Source organism: Haliaeetus albicilla, chromosome 2 (genome assembly GCF_947461875.1).
Source record: "Haliaeetus albicilla chromosome 2, bHalAlb1.1, whole genome shotgun sequence".
In the NCBI taxonomy this organism is placed as follows: Eukaryota; Metazoa; Chordata; class Aves; order Accipitriformes; family Accipitridae; genus Haliaeetus; species Haliaeetus albicilla.
Window position 1 is genome coordinate 17,515,114 of NC_091484.1, and position 20,626 is coordinate 17,535,739.

General features: G+C 51.2%; 1 protein-coding gene across 1 annotated transcript; it reads right to left on the reverse strand.

Moving 5' to 3' along the window:
* Positions 1–229: 229 nt before the first annotated feature.
* Positions 230–19,393, reverse strand: LOC138688246 (centrosome-associated protein CEP250-like). The gene is made up of 20 exons (XM_069799461.1): positions 19,211–19,393; positions 18,776–18,832; positions 18,121–18,189; positions 17,975–18,057; positions 17,237–17,402; positions 16,392–16,498; positions 15,123–15,350; positions 14,935–15,015; positions 13,904–14,048; positions 13,473–13,619; positions 13,049–13,279; positions 11,266–11,459; positions 8,895–9,022; positions 8,520–8,689; positions 7,933–8,008; positions 7,518–7,717; positions 4,345–6,768; positions 3,432–3,584; positions 2,891–3,034; positions 230–421 (listed from the first exon to the last, which is right to left on the reverse strand). The coding sequence occupies exons 1-20, from the start codon at positions 19,391–19,393 to the stop codon at positions 230–232; spliced, it is 5,178 nt and encodes a 1,725-aa protein (XP_069655562.1).
* Positions 19,394–20,626: the final 1,233 nt, after the last annotated feature.

Consider the following 20,626-nt stretch of genomic DNA (forward strand, 5'->3'; position numbering starts at 1 on the left):
TGCGAACGTAAACAGAACCAATGTACCCCCGTTGAAAAAGGGCAGTCCTGCAAAATCTCTTTTATTAAAACAAAAATTTTTTTAAATCCCTGTCGCTAGGAAATGCTTCCGAACGCAAACAGAACAGATGTACCCCCATTTCCCACAGCAAAACATAATACGTTTCCGGGAAGGGCACCAGACCGGAACGCCGTGATGCTGCAGCTGCTCCTCTACAGGAAAAGAAGGTTCAGAGAGGCTGACCCAGCTTCCGAGCCTCTGCTTCCAGAACAGCAGCTTTCGGCTCCCTGACCACAGCTGCTAAGGAGCGAGACAGCTCTTGGTGAAGGTCTGACAGCTCCTGGCTGGTCTTGGCACAGCGCTCGATATAGTCCTGCTTGTATTTTCGTTCTTGTGCCAGCTGCGTCTGCAGAAGGGACACCTGAAAGAGGCAAAAGGCCGAGCTCAGACAAGCCCACGCTCTTAGGACCATCCGTAGCTCCACAGATCCGGCCGTCAGGGAAGACGCACCCTCCAACTCCAGCCCTGACAAACATGTTGTCCTTGTGGAATGGGAACTAAGAGGTTGCCAGAGCCACCCTGAACTGAGCTCAGATTACCGGCAATTCCGAGTTTCTTTCTGGCATACCATTCACAAGGCACAACACCGAGACGTGACATGCATATTAAAGAGAGAGGTTTCTACAGGATTTTGTAACCCAACCCTTTTTTTCAAAGGAGAGATTTGGGCTGCTGCCACCTTAGTTCCACCTGCTTTCTCCTCAGCAGGAGGACTGCTGCTTACACAAGGTAGTGAAGAACCGTTCTGTTACGATCTACTTTAGAAACCCGACAGCTAGCACATGAAACGGGAGAAAACTCTCACTCTTCCTAACTTCAGAGCACAGCCCGGGGGGCAAAGGAGCCTTAAAGGACTGCTGAGGCCTTCAAAATCCTCAAACTCTTATTACTTCCTGGCAACAGCGGGTTGTGCCTGCTGGGCTTTTTGGTGGGAGAGACCCAGCTGCTCTCGCCTCCTGTCAGCATTGCAGGGCAGCGCAGCCACAGCAGCTCTGGCATGTTGCCCTCTGCCTGCTTTGGAGCGGAGGAGATGCCAGCACTGGGAGCAGCGCTCGGTGCTTTGCTGTTTCGGGGAGAACAGCTCAGGCCAGAGGTTCTCCTCTGTTTTCAAAGTGACATGTGCTTTGCCAAGGGCTCTGTCCCACGTGGGAATGCCATCCCCAACCTCGAGCTAGGAGTACGAAAATATTCTTTCTTGGCAAATGAACTCAAATAACAGAAGCAATTCCTAAAGGAGTTTTATGGCTTATGGAACCTGCTCCGTTCGAATTACGATACCAAGGTCTGCCAACGTAAAGCCAAACCAGACAAAAAGAGGGTCCCTAATCTGCTAAGCATCTCGAGCAGACTAGGTGGGAAACTCGGGCAGCCAGCTCCGGAAGGGGAACGCGAGGTGCCGAATTAGAAGCCGGTAGCGCGCACGGAAAGCAAGACGTCGGAGGGACTTCACAGCAGACGATACGCGTAGGCTAGGGAACACCACCCCTGAAGAGAGGGACAGCTCTGACCTTCTCTCTGAAATAATAAGGGCACCTTTCTGCAACGGGGCTTGGAAGCCTCCCACGCTTTGGTAGGTAACCCAGAGGTATGCGTGGGAGAAGTGGCCATCTGCTGCTAAGAGCATCTCCCAGGAAGGGGGAGATCACGTTCCAGTTCCGCTGTTTCCCAGACCCAGAGGAGTGCCCCAACTAGCCAGCTGAGGACGATTCTTTGAGCAGAGCACCTTCACTTTCCTGCCGAACTGCTGGAGCAGGTCCACAGTGCAGGCAGACACAACCGTCACAGGGGGAAGGGGGTTCAATCCGTTATCTGTAGCAACAGAACTTCAGGCGCTGAGGCTTCCTGGTGAAAACACCCTTAAGGTATAACTTGATGGCTTCAGCGGTACGCTCGGCTCACTTGCCAGAGCTGAGCACCGTGTACTTTACTCGCATAAATCTTACAGGCATTTTGCCCTGAACACCTGCGAAGATTCACCTCCTCAGGGAGACCAGGGCATACCAGACCCTTAAAAGCACGTGGAAGAGGAGCCTGGCGACTGCTGCTACTGCCAGTACCGCTGTCAAGGGATGGGATAGGGTTCAGGAGCTGGGACGTACATTCTTACGCTGATAAAACAAGCGTCCACGCTGCGCTTAGGTCTCCGACTCGGTCCGATACTGGGATCGTGATTAGCGCAGCATAGCAATAGGAGACTAACGGTTGCCCGAAGGCTGTAAGCTCTGGCGCTGCCTCAGATCCCTGGAGCTCTGATAGAGTGCAAGCTCTACCGTTAACGGAGTCAAGGGAAAATGGAAGCCGTCAACAAGATGAGTAAGACTCAAGGGGAACATCCTTAGAATCTTCTCCATATTCAGGCGAGTGCCAGTTCTCTGAATTTCCTCCAATCCCTCTCCCACCACGCCTGACCTCTAGGCAAGCCAGAGACTAGACCTAGGTGCATGATGTTGTTTGGCCATGGCCAACAGATGTGTCTGACTGACTGGGTATTTCCACTGCCTGGTGTACTCACTTCCCGACAGCCAAACAAAACTCGGGCTGTAGCATCGTGCAAAGCTGTGCCCCTCAGTACAGCCACGGCAGCTTTTGACGAGAGCTTTCCTACTCCTCACCTGGTTCTGCAACTCAGCTAATCGACGACTGCAGTGAGCGTGAGGCTCCTCCTGCGAAGAAAATGCAAGGATTTCCTTTTGGTCTCCAGTTTGGCCAGGGCCATGGTCTACGTTCCACTTCTCTTAGGTCTATACTGGGGGGATGCTGCCACTGGGATTTGCCACTGTTCCTCTGTATGGCCAGACCCTCCTCCCACCAAGGAAGATTCTGTTCTCACCTGTCTAGAAGCAGCCATCTTGTGCTGGTCAGACAGCAAAAATCCGCACGCATCTGGCAGCGACCGACCACTGTGATATCTCTTCAGTCTCCTCCGTTCACGTTCCACCTGCACGTTGGTGATAGGAGAAAGGGTCACAGAAACCTGCCACCAAACAAGGAGCAAAAGGAGCTCTGGACATCATGGCAAGGAGATTTCTGCTCTGCTCAGAGGCTGTTAACTGCCCCAGAGAATGCTGCGGGCAAAAAGCACTCGAAGTAGGCTATGGAAGAGAAAGAGCAAGAGGAAACAGTTCCTGACACAAGAGTGTCAAACGTGCGTGTATGGGGACACTGGGGCAAGAAGGGTGGGACCGGAGCGAATGCGCATTTGTGAAGGCAACGGGGTGCCAGAAGAGAGAGAAAATACAAAAGCGTGCGTCCACAGGGGGAAGTGGGAGAGGGAAGGAAACAAGCAGAGGACTCCAAAGTGCTGTCTGTGGAAATGTGCTGTGATCCAGAGGACCGTGAGGCTTTGCAGAGGCAGTGAAAGCCTGTTTTACCTGCTCGAGAGTCCTCCTGAGCTCAGCATTGAGTTGCTTCAGCTCCGCCTTCTCCAGTTCCAGCCTTGCAACTGCTCGCTGCAGACATTCCAGCTGCTGTGACAGGAGTCTCTTCTCCGAGAGCCACGATAGCTGCTCCCCTTCTGCAATAGCCTGCTGGATATACAGAGAGGAGTTTATGTGAGCTGGTGCCCCATAAAGGTTAGGAGGGACAGAATCGACAAGTCGGGGAGAGTGACCGGACTCGGGAATGGACAGTGCCAAGTCCCTTCTGCTCCTCCTGGTTGACGGGCCAAAACAACACACTCTCTTCCTAGGGGCCCTCCTCCCGATCGCCGTGGGGAAATCCACACAGATTTGCCTTCCGGCCTTTTGGACCGCAGCACAAGTACATCCTGAATGCGCAATGAAGCCCTTCACCTGATCAGGCAACGGTACGAATGCCGTTATTTTTAATACACTGGAAAAGCTGTACCTCCGAAATCGACATCTCTGAAAGCATCCTCTAAGCACCGTCAGCGTAGCTGCTGTGCAACCATCGTTACAAAATTCTGCTAAGGTCAGTCCCTTAGTTTGGTCAGCTGTGCCCCTTCCTTTCCGTGCCAAACCCCAACCACGACACGTTGGCTAAGCTTGCCTACACAGGAGAGAACCAGTTACCCATCCCCAACGTCTGGGCTTGGGGTAACTCTAACAGCAAGCTCCGTAGTTCTTTCAGTAGTTCGGGGGCTGACAGAAAACACTTCAGCAGGTGAATGCCTTGAGCTACGCAGACAGGCAAGCCTGCTGGCTACAACCGCAGTTTCTTTGGCCAAGCAGGTCATGTATTTATGGGACTATATATTCCCGTATCTTTATGGGCATCATCATTAGAATCCTTTATAGACTTTTTAGTTGACTGATGATCAGTCACACTGCCTACCTGATGATGAAACCGGTCCGTGTCCCTCTCCGAAACCATGCTCTGCAGGATGGCTATTTCTTCCCTCAGAGTCCCATTGGCCATTTCACTCTTGGTAAGGGCAAGAGTCAGTGCTTGTGCCTTCTCTTTCCATTTGACTTCTCTGCTCTCGGTCTGCTTCAAAATAGCAATCGTGCGCTCCAATTCTTCCCCATTGGCTTTCCGCTCATCCTCCAGTTGTTGCATTAGCTCCTTCTGTCTTTGCAAGGAACGGTCTCTCTCCTGGAGAACTCGCCGCTTCTCTGCTTCCTCTTCCTCCCATTTCTGGAGTTTCTGGATTTGTTTCTGCAGGGTCTCCCCGCCATCCTTCCATCGCAAAGCTGATGTTAATTGTTTCAAGAGCTCACTCTGCCTCCTAAGCTCTTGTTCTCTCTCTGTCAGAGTCTGCTCTAAGTACCCGACTCTGTCTCTGTGGTTCTCGATCTCCTCATCCTTCTTTGTCAGAGTCGGCTGAACATGCTGGAGATCTTCCCGAAGAGCTCTTACTTCCTCTTCTAACTCTTTTAGTTCACCTTCAGCCTTGGTCTCTTGCTCCTTCTCATGCAAGGCTTCTTCCAGGAGCTTCTCTTGCTCTCTGCCATGCCTAACCTCTTCATTCTTCTTGGTTAGCCTAGGCTGGAGATTCTGCAAGGTCTTCAGTTCTTCTTCTTGGCGCTGGAGTTTTTGCATGAGAGTTTCGTTGTCTTCATCTCTCTTCCTCACCGCTTGCTCAAGCAGATCCACTTGCTGCTGGCATGATGTTAGTGCTACTTTCGTGCTTTCTTCACGAAGCCGGAACATGTTCATTTGCTCTGTCTGCCTGAGGAACTCCAAATGGTTCTCCTTCAAGATTTGGCTCATTTTGTCTAGATCCTGCTCTAGACTCTTGGCCTGCTTGCCTTCTAACTCCTTCTGCTCTCGAAGCTCCTGGACGTGCTCTTGCAAAGACACTATCTCTTGATCTCTCGCTTCTAGAGAAGATTCAGCGTATTCTAGTTTTTGCTGTACGGCTTTGGTCTGCCTCGCTGCCTCCTCCTTTTGCTGTTGAAGCTTAGAGAGAGCTTCCTCCAGAACCTCTATCTTTTCCTCTCTTTCTTTCAGAGTCAGCTTTGTTGCTTGGAGGTTTGTTTGCTCAGCTTCACGCTTTTCCTCCTTTTCCTTCCACGCCTCACATTGCTTTCTAAGGGATAACATTTCTTGTTCTTTTTCCTTCAGTGCCACTTGAAGCTGCTGCAGAATTTCCTTCTGCTGTCCAGAGTCTTGCTCTTCTTTTTGGAAGGTCTCAATCAGTTCCTTCTGAGATTCAATCATTAAATCCTTTTCTTTCAGTATTGCTGTAGTGTACTCTAAGTCTCTGTGCAAGACATTCATCTGTTCTTCTGTTTTTTCCGCATAGCTCCTTGCCTGTTGCTTTTGGATGTCTAGGAGTCTGTCCTTTTCTTTTAAGGTTCCTAAGGTCTGCTCCAGTTGGTCACGGACAGTCCTTAACTGCATTTCCATGACTTCCTCAGCTTCCCGGATTTGCTGTTGTTGCGACTCAAGCTCTTGATCCTTTTCAGATAAAGAAAGGGTCATCTTTTCCAGTGTACCACGAAGCTCTTGCAGGTAGCCCTCTTGCTGTTCCTTGTACTGCTGCAAGAGTCGTAACTGATCCCTTTGAGAATCACACTCGCTCTCTCTGTCCTTAAGAACTGCCCTCAGGTGTCCAAGGCTCGCGTGCAGAGATTTCGCCTGTTCTCTCTCCATTTCCAGCGCTTGGATCTGCTGGGTCAGAGACAGAAGCTCCAAATTCTTCTCCTTCAAGTTTCCTTTCATATGATCAAGATCCACCTGCAGATTTCTCACTTGTGATGCACCGTCTCGTTCTAGAATCATTATTTTCCCCTCCTGGAATTGGATCTCCCGGTCTCTCTCCTCCAGCTCTTCGCTCATCTTGCTGACAGCAGTCCTCAGCATTTCTCGCTGCTTCTCCAGCTCCCGTATCTGTTCTTGCTGGGATTCAACCTCCTGTTTTTTCTCTGTTATGTCCTTGATAACCTCACTGAGAGTAGTTTCGTGCATTTCTTTCTGGTTCTCCAGCCTTCTCACCTGTTCCTGGTACAACTTCATTTCTCCCTCCCTCTCCGACAGGATGGCAGTCATACGAGTGAGACTCTCCTGCAAAGCTTTTCTCTGTGCTGCCTCTTTTTGGAGCATCTGGATTTTCTCCCGCTGCGTTTCCACTTCCTCGTTTTTGATTTTTAAGATAGACAATGTAGTCTGAAGTTCTTGTTCAAGGCAGCGATTCCTATCTGTTGCTGCATTTGCTCGGGTTTCGGAGGCTGTGACCGATTCCTGAAGAAGTTTCATCTCCCGTACCAGTTCTTCTTTAACGGCTCGCAGTCCGTCCCGTTCCTGCTGCAAAACAGTGACAAAGAGGTTCAATAATTCCACCCATGTATGTTTGCTTTTCGTACTAGATTTGAACTCCTGCTTCAGTGGCAGTCAGGGGCTGCCCCCTCCCTCCCTGCCTCTCGGGATGTTGTAAGACCTTTCCTGCGCCACCCTTTCGGTTGCGTCTTTCCCAGCTTACTCGGCCAGTCCCGTCTTCCTTTTTGCCCTTCTCCGAACCTCTTCCAGCTCAAGCGTGTTCTTTTGGGGAGGAGCTGCCAGAACTGCAGCCAGGATTTAAAGTCCAGACTAACCATGATTTAGGCAGTGGCACGATGATGTTCTCTCTGATAGGGAGGGAGGAAGGGAAGACAGAACAACCCCAACATGGGAGTTCCCGTTGTTGGGGTTGGGCGTTGGGGTTTTTTTTGGACCTCTACCGTGTAGAGTTTTCATGGTACCATCCTCTAGAACCCCACTGTGCCCTCTTGAAGGAGTAGCGGTCAGATCACAGACACAGTTACGGTGTTCATGTTCTCTTCAGGCTGCAACGCGCTTCCTGCCTTTCTCAAACCTACACTGTGGTAGCCTCTCGCATTCCAGGCCCTGTCCCTCACGGCACAAAGGTCTCATGGCTGCCAAGGCATCGCTCCTCTTTACAAAGGGGTATCGAAGAGACGCTTCCACCCAGACGGACAGTGTCCAGAGAAGCACTGCCAATAAGGAGCCCAGAAGAGTAAAAAAAACCACACAAATTCTCCTTTCACGGTCTCTACCTCTTGCTTGGCACTTTCCACTCTCGTCCGTTCCTCCTCTTGTTGAGCTTGCATGGCAGCAACTTTCTGCTTCATATCAAACAGCTTCTTCTCGTGCTCCCTTTCTGTCTCTGCCTTCTCCTTTTCCCACTGCTCCAGCATCTCCTGTAGCTCTGAATGGTGCCCTTCCCGCTCGCTTGCCTGATGAGGGGAGAAAAAGACTTCAGGAGGGAGTCCCAGCCAAGCTTCTCAAAAAAATGGGAAGCTTCATCCCTCCCACAAACCCCCACCTCGACAGCGCACAGTAGTGGCTTTGTGCCCTCCATAAATCATGTCCTATCAAGGAACTTAAAAGGAGGGTCAAGCTGGTGGAAGAAGAGGAGATGTTACCTTCCCCTCTCTGGCGGCTGCCTGTTTCCTAGCACCTCTCGCCTACGGGATTTCCCTCTAGTCTCAGAGTCTCTATTTTCAAAGCTCAACTCCATTCTCATCAAGGAGAAGATGCAGATGGACTGCAGGGTGAGAAAGAGGCCAGCACCCCGATGCCCTAGTCACAAGACGGGCCACGAACTCAAGTTCAAGCCCAGGAACGAGGGGCTGTTCCATCTGTTCTGTATGCTTTGAGCCCAAAGATAACACCTCTGTCAACCGTGAAAGGACAGAAAGAAAGGAACAAAGTTCCCACGACTGCAGTTGGCAGGAAAGTTAGGAGTCTACTTCATGGTAGACAGGAGTCTGGTAAGATCCTACCCCTTTACTGCCATGCCTTGGGTGGGGACCACCCAACCTTCTGCTCAACTCGTCTTAGGCCCACACGGAATCCGTGGCTTGCATTTACTGTCCCGGCATAGTCCTGTAGGTCTTCACGTGCTTTCAAGTGCGAGCTCTTGGCTCTGCTGCCTGGCCTAGCAACGCGTGGCCTATGACAGACGCTTGCTGCCATTTCACACGCTCAGGCTATTATTCTTCTAAAGCCAGCCCACAAAGCTTGCCTCAAGACTTCAGAAGCATATTGTTTCCTACCAGCTCTTGCAGGAGCTTGTTTATTTCCACTTCGTGATCCGTTTCCCGAAGTTTGAGGGTATCGTTATACTGCTCTTCTGCCCGCAAGAGCTGTTGCGCCATGTTTTCCCGTTCCTGCTTCATGAGAGATCTCTCTGCTTCCAGCTCACATTGAAGGCACTTCGCTTCCCCTGCAAACGTGACAAATGGCAAGATTCAGGGCCTACACAAACAGCGGTTCTGACTTCACTAACCGTAAGCCATTTGAATTTCAGTGTAGGAGGGATCTGTCCCCAGCTCCTTCACTCCTTAGAAGCACTGCAGACGGAGAGCTATTTTTATACCATCCTCCCTAGGCAGGGGGGTCACCAGAAACAAAGCACATGAGGCTCTCACCTTGTATCACCTCCTTGGCCTGCCTGACTGTCTGAAGTTGGATTTCAAGCTGACCCCTGGCGATCTCCAGCTGACATAAGCGCTGCTGAGCCTCAAGCAGGCTGGATTCCAGGGTCTCCCTCCCGGCCCTACAAGAGGCCAATACGGAGAGAAATGAGTTTCTTGCTCCTGACGCCCACAGGGAGTTAGTCCAGTAGGAGCTGGTTCAAGATCCCTACCCCTCAGTTCGGAAAATGGGTTGCATGGAAACTGGTATACAGAAGGCATATTTCTGCCATTTAAAAGAGCAATGCAGGCCCCTCCGAGGGAATGCCCAGGCTTTACTTATGACCTAGCGTAACACAGAAAGCCCAGCCGAGTTTGATCTCCATCGCCAAATCTTAAATTGCTATTGTCTGATCTATGACGCACGGGTAGCTGTGCTCACAAAGTCTGTGCCAGCAAGCAAAAGCCCAGCCTCTGCTCACAGCCCTTTGCTCATCGTCACTTCCAGGTTGCTCTGCAGGGGCGCAGAGTAAGAGCATCTCCCTGGCTGACTCGTGACTTTTTGATGCTGTTCGTAGTGTACGTACAGGGAGGTGATCTTCCAGACTCCCTATATTTCAAAGGGACTAAAGCAATACATCAGATGATACAGTAAAAGCTCATGCTTGTAAGCAGCATTTGTAAGAAATCTGAACTAGATTTTACCTGAACAAGGACTACCTGAAAGGAGAGACAGGTAGCCTTCAGTTTAAACTCTTGGAAGTTCGCGAGAAAAACTTGCTACTTTTCTCTAAGCGTTGCTAACTAAGCAGGCAGTAGCCCAAATGGCTTGCCGCTCTTTAAAATGGAAGTTGTAGTACTGCGGAGGCAAATTGTTACATCCATAGACTTCAACCAGCTGCTGCGTATGACACACAGGACTCTGCAACCAGGAGCTGAAGTTGCCTCCCTGATCTAACACGGCGTCCTGTGTGCCAGGTTCCTACCATACACAGCACTGCCTCACTAGAACAGGCGTGCAACCAGGATAACATCCTTCAGGGTAAAGGGGCACCCGAGTGGTACAACACTAAGACCCACAACAGTAGGATTTCACTGCTTTGATGGACGATGGAGGATGTATCTTCAAGAAGGAGAACAAGCACATATTTCTGACTACGCCAATGTCTGGCAGTCCAAAGTAAATATGCTCCATTTTAAGGATAAATCAAAGTCAGTCTCTAAAACAGAACAGAGAAGATAAGAGTCCAAAACTGTGACGACAACAACAGGCTCTTGAGAACAACATCTGGCAAGAATAGTTGCTGCAGCCCAATAATTGACAGAACATAATTCAGCTGGATCAACTAAGAGGAGCTGGAGCTCAGAAGCAGCAGCAGCTCTCAAGAAACAGACTGAGTCTAAATGGTGTTTATCAGCCTTGCTAACAACATACTCTGGAGTGGTAAGGCGTCAAAGTCAAGAAGCGTGACAAACAATCTCGCATTTGTACAGCTCTGCAAGGTCAGGAGTCTTCTAAAAAAGACCTGAGAGGAGGACAAACATCTCCATACGTTGGGTAGTTTGGGGTTGGTTTTTTTTTTTAAAAGCAGAACTTGTCACACGTGATCTTAGAAACCTGATCCAGCAGAAGGACAAAATCTTGTTCCTGCCCTGCATAAACTCCTCCATGATGTCTATCTCAAAACAGCACGTGGTAGGGAGTACCGGACCCACACATCAATGATGGGCAACAATTCCCGCAGACTGGCGAGCATTCAAAAGAGGCTTCCCTGCTGCTGGTGTAACCAACTCTAGGTCCTGCACCACAGGTAACAAGAGTTAGACTAGAAACAGTAGGCCCTCAAGATTTTCAGCACGAGCCTCTAGCTTCACCCTAAATGGCAGTGTCCTACTCGCAATGTCCGTACGTAATAGACTTGAATTCTGAAGATCCCCTGTCAAACTACTTGATAAGGAACGATCCAAGTTCAAACGCGCAGAACGAGAAACCGAAACCAGAGAGAAGCTTTGGGTTTCAGTAAACATCTGCATGGTTTAATTACTACTCAATGCAGAGCCAAGGTACCAGATACTGAGGAATTACGCTGGCTTGCTTTGGACTTCACACAGGAACGTGCAAGGGGGCATAAACATGAGCCCCAGGCTCAGGAGAGCTTTGTTAGCTTTAGCTGTCAGAAAAATAACATTCAAACCATGCTGTACTGGTTTGGGTTTTTGGTTTGGTGTTTTTTTTTTTTCTCGAGATTCCTCCATTTTCTGTCCATGGAAGGTGAAAATAGCTGAAAAGCATACAGGATGCAATGAACCCTCGTGTCATGATTATCACCTCTATAATTACAGACATTAAATAATCTCCTGCCTAGGGTCTCCCCCCTGCCTTTACCTGGCCTCTGCCAGCTGCTCTGCAAGGCCTCGTCTGTCCCGCTCCGTGGCTGCCAGTCGCACCTCTAAGGCAGCCTTCTCGTGCGCCAGCAATTCCTTCTCTTTGGATACGTTGGCCAGTGCTTGTCCTTGGCGAGAGGACTCCTGCCGCAACTGCTCCAGACCACTGCTAGCTGACTCTTGCTGGCGGTGAACCTGAAAGCGGGACAAAATACAGTTAGAGTCCCTTCTCTGGAGTTCTGTGCAGAGCCAGCCAGCGCCACTTCTGAATCAGCTAGAGGAGAAAGAGCTCCGGTACTCTGGCCTGAAAGTTTAAGAGCATCTGCTTCGTGCCGCCCTAACACCCTGGGCTGCCAAAAGGCACTAGGGCTGTTAACCTGAAAGCGATGTGTAAGGCCCTGCTGGGTTGCCTGGGACCAGACGGCCCCTTCAGGACAAACGTACACACCCAGACCACATCTTTTCACGCAAAAATACCACATCTTCCACAACTGCCACCTTGCAAACTAAAATTCTATCAGAATCTATTCCAGTGCTGGGAATTTTCAGGAACCGTTGAGCAAGAGCAACTTTGCTTGCCGAACAAAGTGGAAATACACATGGTTTCTCCTTCTAGAAGAAGAAAAACCAACATCAAAGCGTCACCTTGTCGCAGAACACCACCACACACCTACTTCAGTGTGTACGGCAGTTGGATGCAATGAGGTGATCCTTGGCAGGGAAACAGTCCTTGTGGTGAGCAGTGTCATTTAGTGATTTACGGAAGTCCGGCTGGTGTGGCCAAAGAGATGGTAGACTCTACTTGGACAGTAGTTCGTGTCAACAATACTGTCTACTTGTCTTACACAAACAAGTTGCCCAATAGACCTTGCTGGCATTCAAGCCTGAAGACTAACCGTGATTTTTCAGCTTGCTTCTGCAGTGATGCCAATACACCTCTGATGGGTATTTGCCAAACAGACCACGTACTCCAAAACTAAGACTGTCTAACAGGGAACAGACCTTCAGAAACAAACAATTCTCCTCTCAAAGTTACCCCATAAGACCTAAGATTGTACATTATGAAACCGACACTGAAATGATGGCAAACTCCCTAGTCTCCTCCAGCGATGCAATTCTCCCAAGCTCTTTTTCCACTCTACCAAAACCAGTTAGTCCAGAGTAAACAGTCTTCTGTGACCACCTCTTTCTCAGCTTCTCCCTCAAAGCCTAACGAGGATCTAGCAATTCAAAGCAGCATGTAGGTCGTAAAATACAGTTTCAACAATTTCAGGGTGCCATTCCCGTTCTTAGCAGTACAAGACAGCAGACACTGACTCGCCGCTTTGTCCCGCCCTCTAGGCCCCAACAAGCCGAGCCTGGAAAGTTGCAGACTTCACAACAAAAAGCATAAATAGAAACATGCAGCCCCAGGGGTTTTTGGCCTCAGAAAATGGGTGAAGAGCTACCCTGTTTGCTTCTTTCGACGCATGTGAGAGTAGTAGCCTCACGCAGATTCGTGGGCAAGGCAAATCACCTCTCTGCAGCTTATCAAAAGCCAAAAAAGAGGCCAACACAGACAGGTGGATTAAAGGAATCTGTAGAAGCAGAGGACGACCCAGAGAATTGCACAACAGCTCTGCAAGCCATCAACACGCTTCCAGAAGGAAGTAAACAACGCCGCCTGACCCCCAGCGCTACCAAGTGTCTCCTTGACAAAAAACACTGCAGAATCCAACAGATACAGCTTCACTGAGCCAAGCAGCCAAAAGCCCACCCAGAAAGCACCAGGTTTTTGGTCTCACCTCAATGAGTTTCTCTTGGGTTTCTGCCTTCTCCTCTGCCAGCATCCTCAGCTCTGCCTGCAGCCCCTCCTGTTGCTCCTCTGCTTTCTTCAGCAGCTGCTCCAGGTGGGCTTTCTCTGCGCTCAGCGCCTCATTTGTTCTTTCACACAAGTTCAGCTTCTCCTGGCCAGAGATCTTTGCTCTCTCCATCTCGTCCACTTTGCCTGACAGAACGTCATGCTCTTGCTCCAGCTACAATCGCAGAAGCACAGAGGAAATAAAATAACAGTAAGATTTACTCTGTAGGAGCTTTGGCTTGGACAGAGAAAAGAGCAACGTTTCCATATTCAGACAGTCATACTGTCCGAAGGCAAGAAGCCTGAGAAGCAGCAGCAGCAGCAGCTGGAGACAAACACCTGGCAAGATCTTTGACAACTCTGCTCACCTGCAACACAAGTTTGTTCAGCTGCACCTTATCCAACGCAAGAGCTTCATTGATACTGCTCACGTTCGCTGCTGCAACGTGTAGATCGGCTATTTCAGCAGTCAGCTTATTCTGAGCCCCTGTCAACTCTGCTACTGACTGCTCTGCCTGAAGAGACAAAAGAACAACATGACAACAAAGACAGGAAAATCCCTGACCTCAAGCAGCAACTCCAGATCCCCTGTTGTGTCTCTGACACACTCCCAGTTCAGCGTTCCCAACAAGCACGTGGGCACTAACGACACCGCAGAGCCTCTGTGGTCCGATCGCCATTTTCCAAGAAGGACAACAACATTGTCCCTGTCTTCTACTGCCAGAAACAGCATCTGTGGTGGTCTTGCTATCACAACTGCCTCTCCCACAAGTGCTGCCTCGGAATAAGGTGACCATACCTTTTCCAGTGCCACGGTAAGCTCGTGTTTCTCTTGCTTCAGCAGATCCCTCTGAAGGTGCGATTCCTCCAGCATCTCTCTTGCGACTACCAACTCGCTCTGCAATAATGAGTGTTCTCCTTCAAGTGCAGCTAAGTCCTTCAGTCTATCAGAAGGGGAAAGACAAACAAGTTTTTTAACGTAAAAAACATTCTCATTTCCAAAACCACGAGTATAGAATCATAGAATCATTTAGGTTGGAAAAGACCTTTGAGATCATCGAGTCCAACCGTAAACCTAACGCTGCCAAGTCCACCACTAAACCGCGTCCCTAAGCACCACACTCTACACGTCTTCGCAATACCTCCAGGGATGGTGGCTCAACCACTTCCCCGGGCAGCCTGTCCCAATGCTTGACAACCCTTTCGGTGAAGAAATTTTTCCTAATATCCAATCTAAGCCTCCCCTGGCACAACTTGAGGCCGTTTCCTCTCGTCCTATCACTTGTTACTCGGGAAGAGAGACCGACACCCACCTCGCTACAACCGCCTTTCAGGTAGCTAACAGCTTCCCGCCTGTTAGTTCTCCCTCTCCTCTTTCGTACGTTGGACACAAGACTTTCCAAAGTTCTTCTTTGGGTAAGACAGACTTTTAAAAAGTCCACCTTAATAGTCCCACAATTACTTTTGCCTTCAGCAGTGAACTGATGAAAGAGCTGGCAATCTATCTGGGGAGATGTGTACGAATTTCCCAAACTAATAATCACAGGATCACAGGATGATTCAGGTTAGTATGTGTGATGTTGCAAAATGGCACTCCTTGCCCCAAAGGCCTTCTGCGCTCAGTCTAGCGTGGAAACGGCAGTACGGAGGGGCTACATTGCATATGATGGTCCTGTGCAAATTCCTCCCAACTCCTTTAGCACAGCCCTGGGTAGCAAAAGGGCTGTACAAGAGACACAGCTCTCTTTACGCTGGTCTCCATTTCTCACCAAGAATCAGTTAACAGCAAAAACACTGTAATACGCCATCTCTTTTCCAGTCCTGCCTTACTCACAAGAGCTTCTGTCTGTCAGACGGTTTTTTCTGTCCGTTCTGTTGAAGGCAATAGTTTGACTAGGGACAGGAACAAGGCTGTGCAGAATGGGTGCGTTTTAAACGTGAACACAGCCCATCCTATGAATCCAACGAGCACCCACAGAAGATAACGCTGCTAACAGCAAAGTTTAAAACACATTCACCTGTCCTGAAGCTCCTTCTTCTCCGGGTCCCCTTCGACTTGTAAGTGCATCACCTCCCAAGTCTTCCGGCTTATTTCCTCTTCCGCTTGCTGCTGTGCCTGATCCTCGAGGACAGGTCTACCCAGCGTAACGGGTTCCCAGGGCCGTACGCCACAGTTTAGGCGGGAGCAGTTTACAAGTATAGATCCAGAAAGCCTCATTTGCTCTGCCTTCAGCTCTGACAAATCTCTGAAAAAGAATCAAGAAAGAGGTAATGTTCACACCACCACCTTTATCAGCTGACTCGCTTCCGAAGCACGTAATTGCGCAACAGTAAAAGCCGGCAGGAAAGACGACATCTTCGCTGGGGACGAATCATTCCTCTGACACTTTGGGATCAGGACACATCTTGACCCTTGGGCAATGGGTCTATTTGACGGTTGAGGAATGAATCTGTTTTCTCCCCAGAGATAAGAGGAAATGTATGGAACAGCCAGAAGGCTTCGAGAATTAACTAGCGGGTCAGGCGTACTCTACGCATTAAGGAAAGCTTATCACCAAATAAGGTAAATGGCTGACGGTAACCCAGAGTTTGAAATTGCATGCTGACACCAGAAGAATTTACTGTTAGGCTACGCTATTCTTCTCTGCACAGAAGGCACCTGTGAGAAAGGAACCTCAGAGAGCCCAAGAACAAGAAAACAATCATAAAAGGGAGGGATCAAACTAAGCAACATCAACTGGAGAAATGTAATAGCAGGGTAGAGAAGCTATTCTTTCTCTCAACAGTGTTGGTACAGGAATAAGCGGATGCAAACTGACCACGATAAACGTAAGCTGGAAATGAGAAGGAAAAAATAAATATATACATATTCACGAATGATCTTTCCATCAGGAGCAGTGGGAAAGGAAAGCCAGTGAGATTTAAGGCAAACTCTATAAAAGGGGACCGCTCCACATGCTGCATGCATAGCTTTGGTGAGTCTCTCCCAACTCGTCCACATATGCCTGTGTCTGTGTTAATATGCCCAAACATCACCATAGCCAAGTTCACCTGTTCAGGGCCCCTGCATTGCTTATAGCCTGAGCCCCTCAGCTTTACCTGAAAACCAGCATCAAACAAAATGATTCTGAATATAGCCTAAGGCATGCTTAAGGCCATCGCTTCAGACTGCCAAAGGAGAAATGGTATCTTTAGCCGCAGCTAGCGTAACATCAAGGCTCAAAAAGCAGCTGTGAAGGGAAGCTGTGTTTTTTCTGCAACGAGATCTAGCCTTCACTTCTACTCACCGGTCAGTGGCAGTCTTCATTTCCAGGAAATGACAGCGGAAGGTTACCACCTGACGCCACAGGCTGAGTAGACGGCTGCGTTCACCCCTTAGGTAGCTGTCATAAAGCTAAACAGGCAAAGACAAAAAGAAATGCCAATTCAGCCTTCGCTGTCACTGTACAAGCCTTTCAGAGAGGGGAGGGTACACAACCGTCATCACCGGGTCTCCTTTAAGAACTATTCCAATCGGGGGGGGGGGCATCAAGGACTGAAGAGCCACCACAGAGGCATCCTCAGTAGACCTGCCACCTGACTGCAAAGAAGGGAACATCCACACTTCCCCTGCAGGCGCGGGTATCAACAAAGCAAACTGATCGCGATTCATCATCTCGCCTTGCAGAGGTGTCTAACAGGCTCGGTGGAGGAAGACAAAAACAAGCCCCTCCGAGACCAGTGTCAGATTTGCTTGCAACAGCCTATTGGTAAGGGAGGCCTGTGCTGTTCTTCTGTTGGCTACCCTGAATCCGAAAACACACTGACCTCTCTTCGGTCTCCACTGCTGCAGACAGAGATTTAGGAACTATTAAAAAACAGACGAGCGTTCATGGGTCACTGCCCTACAGTGCCCAGCAACAGCAAGCATTTGCCTTTGAGAACGAGCAGTACGGTCACAGCACGCGGGCATCTCCCATCACCACAATTTGCTGACACTCCTCCATCTCACACCCCTGTCTTCTGCTCATAAACACCAAGACAGCCTCAACGGTGCCACGACTTTCACACAGCAAGCTCTCCAGGCCAGAAATAAAACCCATTCTCATTCCACCCCGGCATCGCGTCTGACATTCCCGTCGCCCATCCTTACCTCACGTTCACCGCGCCACTCGCTCTCCTTCAATTCCAGCTCCTCCCGGGCCCTCATCCAATCCACCGTCAGTTTTCCAACATCTTCTTTAAGGGCTGAATTAACCTCATTCGCTTCCTCGAGGTGTTCCTGCAGGAGAGTGTTCACTTCTGCCAGATTCTCACACCTTGGAAAGGGAGAAACAGCAATGAGGTCACTGAACAACTGCTATCCACAAGCAGCGCCTCCGTGATTTCCCAACTCCCTCAACACTGACTTTGTTGTCAAACCGAGAGGCAGTAAAAGTGCTTTCTAGGATTAACTAAGATCTCTCTGTGATGGCATACTCATTTGCTTCTCCTTGCTTTAAGCCTTCTACTTCCACCTACAATTTCGGTTTCCCCTTCTACTTTGATGATGCCCACAGTTCACGTCTTGCCTCCCCTTCGTGCTGTCTGATCACTGGACGCATCACCTTTCTCTAGCACTCTCCTGACCCGCTCACCTACTGAACCACAGAATAATTTAGGCTGGAAAGGGACCTTTGGAAGTCACCCGGAATAACCCCCCGCTCAAAACAGAGCCATTCAGCACACAACACTATTACTGCACCACAGAAAACAGACTGTGGACCTCTCTCCTTTCAAAGCAGCTTGCCCAACTGCTCCCCTTGGGGAGACCAGGGAGCACTGACAGGTTTTCCCTCACTTCCACGAGCATCCAGGATACCAGGTATGAGGGAACGCTTCTTCCTTGTACCTTTGCTGCTCCTCTTCCACCTGAAGCAGTGCTTTCTCCAGGCTCTGGTCTTCTGTGGCTTCCCACCTGCCTGGAAGGGGTCCCTTCAGAAGAAAGGAAAAGTTTAGTCAAATTCTTGTCTTCCCTTCACTGCTGTGAGCATCCACCGCTTTCCGCTCCATTCGCTTGGGTAGCTCAGGAGCTCGTGGCTTCTTCCAGGCGTAACAGTGTCGTGACTATGGAGAGCAAGGGAGGGGAAGGGTGGTGCTCAATGCGAGTAGCTCTCCTCAGTCCCCCACTGTGGCACTCTCGCAGCTAGGTCTCCTTAGCTCACAACCGCGAGCGCTCACTTCGACTTGAAGCCTGGGAATGCTCTCCTACTCTCCTACCCTTTGTTCTTCCTAGGTTTACTTTAGCCGTGAAGCAGAAAGAAAAGCACATAGCCGTATGTTGAACGCCAGCATTCTTGCCTTCCAAAATGCCACGTTTCAACCCGTTCTTTTTCAGAGGCGGCCATATAACCTAACAGGCAGTGTAGCCCTCTCCTGAGCCCTAGGACAAAATGTTACGCCAGCAATAAAGCACCCTTTCTCAAAACTAAAATCCCCCTTCACAGGGTTTCCTGCACCCGCATTTCTGGGACCACTGGCTCCTCTAAGAATGGCAACTGGACAAAACACTCGCAGGCAAACTTACAGCGCTTCTTTAAACCCTCAGGCAGCAAAATCTTGCTTCCCTCTGCCATTGCTTTGGGGAGCTTGCTTTGGCCCGCCTTAACAAACGCCACCTACACGGTCTTTAGTTGGCAACCTGCACACTCACCCCTCCTGCTGCCAGCTGCTGCTCCAACTCTCGACACCGAGTCCGGTACTGCAGTACCTGGACGGAGACATAGAATGAAGATGAGCGAATGCAGCTTGTAACAGGCTCGGCTCCTCCTGCATTAGCTTTTCTCCAAGTCTTTACAGCCCAAGCACAGTACGTTTCACAGCGCTGCCGATGTGCCGATGCCGCCAACAAGAAGTCGTTACGATACAGGGAAGCTTCACTTTATCTCGTACGGAAGAAACTGAGACGGGGCTTCTTTTACGCGTACTGCCACCTGCTCATCCTAAGAGCTGCCTGCCTCGGCCCGGGGCCGCCCCAAACCACCCCCGCCGGCTCGGCTCCTGCCTCTGGGACGGCCCCCTGCTAACGTGGCCCAACAAAGGCGCCTGCGAGCCGGGCATCTTTATTTCAGCACGGACAAGCCCTCACGAGAGGCTCGGCAGGGTGACAGCGGCAGGGCCAGGCGCCCAGCGGGCCGGGCCGGGCCGGGCGGAGGAGGGCGGCTCCCGGGGCCTCCCCCGAGCTGCGGGCTCGGCGCCGTCCCGCCCGCGGCAGCGCCGGGGAACGCCCCGGGGAGGGCCCCGCTGGGGCCGCGCCTTCGCCCCCCGACATCGCCGCCGCCGCCGCCGAGGCCCCTCTCAGCGCTGCGCGGGCGGCCCGGGCACCCCGGCCCCGCCACCGCGGCCCGTCCCCGGGCAGCTCCCCGCCGGGCCGGCGCCCCCGCTCCTCACCTTCGCCTGCAGCTTCCGCACCAGCACCGCTTGCCGGTGCTGCGCCTCCTCCGAGCTCTGCAGCCGGCGCCGCACGGAGGCCTGGCTCCGCGCCGCCATGCCCCCGCTCTCCAGCCGGGCTCCGCCGCCTGACGGGCCCCGCGGCGGGGGCTGCTCCGCGGCCTGCCCCGGCGGGCCGCGCTCAGGCGCCTGCCGCGGCGGGCGCAGCGGCTCACCCTGCCGGCCGGGCGCGACCGGGCGCCGGGCGGGAGAGCCGGGCTCGCTCGGGGCCGCTCTGTGGCAGCGCTTCCCTTCTCGCTTCTCCCTTCTCGCTCCTCGCTGAGGGTGCGGCGTTGGGCTGCGGTGCTGCCGCGGGGGAGAGGCCGCCCCGGCAGCCGTTCGCTCCAGCGCGTTCCGCTCAGAGACCGTTAAGGGCCCCGCAGAACGCTGGGGGCAAAAAGCGCCCCCGGTGCAGGCTGGGAGAGAAGGAGCGCGAGGAAAGCCCAGAGGGTCGGATGGCGGGGGCTGGGGCCACTGGGGCAAGAAGGGTGGGACCGCAGGGACCGTGGAAAAGGTCCATCGCCCAGGGAAGCCAGCTGAAGAGCTGGAACTCGCTACGAAAAGCTCCAACTTCAGCCCCTGGAGCCGGAGTTCCCATCTAGTACGAAACCCAAGCCATACATAGGTGGAATGACTGAAGCTTTCGCTCCCTGTTGTGCAGCAGGAACGGGACAGACTGCAAGCAGTGGGAGAAAAACCGGCATGGCAGAGAAAAGTTCAAATTTACAGGACAACGAACTCTGTGAATTAAGCTTTATTTCATGAGCCCGTGAAGAAACACAACAAACACACACGACAACCAGGGCTCGGTCCCCTTTGCCCGGGCTACTCTCTTACGTGAATTTACCGAGGCACTACTCAAGCCATGATGTTTCAAAACTTACAACCCGTAACACTTAAAGTCGTGGGCTTATGGCGGGGGGGGGGGGGGGGCGGGGGGAAGAACAAAAATAAAAAACCACCAAAAAAAGACTTTGTTTTTCCCTAGTGAGAGTGCTCATCCTTCCTCCTCCGTCACCGCGCGGGCGTCCCCTGTATCACACTGTGAAGCACAAAAGCCCCAGCAGTCCAGCTG

Coding starts and splice junctions, on each gene's coding strand:
- LOC138688246 (XM_069799461.1), bottom strand. CDS start 19,393: ATGTCGGGGGGCGAAGGCGCGGCCCCAGCGGGGCCCTCCCCGGGGCGT. Junction 13,620..13,903: donor TTACCGTGGCACTGGAAAAG/GTATGGTCACCT, acceptor TTGTCTCTTCAG/GCAGAGCAGTCAGTAGCAGA. Junction 8,009..8,519: donor ACAAGCTCCTGCAAGAGCTG/GTAGGAAACAAT, acceptor CTCACCCTGCAG/TCCATCTGCATCTTCTCCTT.